At 44.5% G+C, this 2,010-nt stretch overlaps 1 protein-coding gene across 1 annotated transcript; it reads right to left on the bottom strand.

Annotated features, from left to right (window-relative positions):
* Positions 1–601: 601 nt before the first annotated feature.
* On the bottom strand, positions 602–1,626 carry LOC110707167 (70 kDa peptidyl-prolyl isomerase-like). The gene is made up of 2 exons (XM_021885174.1): positions 1,623–1,626; positions 602–1,164 (listed from the first exon to the last, which is right to left on the bottom strand). The coding sequence occupies exons 1-2, from the start codon at positions 1,624–1,626 to the stop codon at positions 602–604; spliced, it is 567 nt and encodes a 188-aa protein (XP_021740866.1).
* Between the last annotated feature and the right edge of the window lie 384 nt (positions 1,627–2,010).

Raw genomic sequence — 2,010 nt, 5'->3', positions numbered from 1 at the left:
AATCTACGGATTTCACTTCATCGATGTCAGTGGTGGTTAAATCTTTTGCAGGTATCTCGCTGCCCTTCTCGATATTTGACCCCTCATTACTGCTAGAAGTTAGGCTATTGGGTGGTTGATCATCTAACTTCTCAACAGCAGCGGTGTTGGGCTTGGGGAGGCCAACAACGTGGCTGACCACGGCAACATCAAGAGGTCGCTTGGCCTTGTTTCTTTTTCCCTTTTTATCACGACTCCTCTTTTTCAGACCCACCATCCTAGTGGGCAAGGACAAGGTTTCTGGAATATTGTAGTCCTTTGCCTTGTGAGATTCAGCTCGCCCATCACAGTTGGTCTTTTCCTTTACACGTACAGTTATCCATGAAACAACAGAATGTTTGAAGAAACTCAAGGTTTTCCCTTAGCAGAGATCCAAATAGGTTAACTCGGAAATCTTAAGGGGCTGATTACTTCTCGAACCGTTGAGGAACACATGAAATTTCCTCGGTCCCTTGTCCTTAGCTTGTCTAGAATCTTGGTTAAATGGAGGGCTAGTAGAATCATTGTCCCCTTTCTCCAAAGGGGTGAAAATCATTGGATTTAGTGATAAGGCTCTCTGCTGTCATCTGATTAGTGCCATGATGGGTAAAGTCGTAACATCACTCTGAACGTCGCTACTAGGCAGCCTGTTAGACTCTAGACTAACATAAATCTTTCCCTTTTTGTTAAAGATGGTGTCGAGCAAGTTGGAATTCTTAGTGCCCCTTTTGCCCCTGATGTTGCTAACTTTGCTTCTCAACCCCTCTTCCTTCTTTAACTCACGAAGGATGTCCAGGTTTTTAGTCTCGGCCTTAGCTGCTTTGCCAAGGTCTTTATGGGCCTCTTCAAGTTGATTGAGCTTGATTTCGGCTAAAGCCTTTCTATAAAGGGCTTTATGATTGTTACCATCAAGCATAATGACTAACAAGCATAGCTCCTTAGTGTGTTCGTAATCACGAACTTTTAGAGCGCAAGCTGCAAGGTTTAACTCAAGGGATATGGCAAGGTTCCATAGAAGAGCACGATCATCTTCATCTTGTGGCAGAACAAAACACAGAAATTTTAGTCCTCTGTCATACTTAGCCCTAGCAAGAACGACTTCACCTTCCTTGAAGTGAGTATTGCCCTCCTCCTTCAAGACCTTTGCTTGATTAAGGATGTTTTGAGAACAATTATTTTTAGCAAAGTTTACAATACTTTTGTCATAATTTAATCATCGTTCAAGTGAGTGTGCATAAGGGTTCTAAGTAAGAATCGGCAGTCCATAGTAGAACTTCTAAGACAAAGAGGGAAATAAACTAACTACTTCACAAGAATCGAAAGCACAAAAGGCAGGTCCAAGGAGAAATCAACCCCTCAGAGAGCACCACACAACAAAGAAGCGTCCAAATCAAAATAAGCTGCGCCTGATTACTAGTAAGGTTTTGCAGAATGTTTAAGCGGTGACCGGAGAACCACCACCAAAACAGAGAGTAATGTCGCGAAAAAAGAGGGTGGCCAGGGACAACACTCACGCGAACACGGCAGGAGAAGGTGGGCTCAGTAGCTCGTCCGATGGTCGGATAGCCAGAATGCGTGGCCCCTTGCTTGCAAGGTGACGATACCCATCGTGAATCCCACCGCGAAGAACCAAAAATCGCAAGCCCCTTCTAACTAGCAAGCACCTTCTCGGTACTACGAGGGTGAAGCTCTTCTGCAATTTGGGAAAGCTGGCAGCAAAGGACTCGCCGACGATCAAGAAGGAAGACCACCTACTCCAATCGCCGACGGCCCGCCTGGGGAAGCAAAGAGTGGCTGGTTTTTGAAAAAGTAGGGGCTGGAAAACCAGTTTTGTTTTTTGGGTTTTTTGGGAACTCGTGCATGGGGCGCGTTCTAGAAGAAACTTTTTGCTTGCTTTTTTTTAACCACATCTATAATCTTCTATAACTAATACTAAAGTAGCAACTGCGGATGTTAGCTTTTTCAAAAGCTGTACACGTGGCGCTACCTCAT

The sequence above is a fragment of the Chenopodium quinoa genome, unplaced genomic scaffold (genome assembly GCF_001683475.1).
Source record: "Chenopodium quinoa cultivar QQ74 unplaced genomic scaffold, ASM168347v1, whole genome shotgun sequence".
NCBI classification, from domain to species: Eukaryota; Viridiplantae; Streptophyta; class Magnoliopsida; order Caryophyllales; family Amaranthaceae; genus Chenopodium; species Chenopodium quinoa.
Note: the sequence above shows the minus strand (reverse complement) of the source record. Positions and strands in the feature narration are given on the sequence as shown.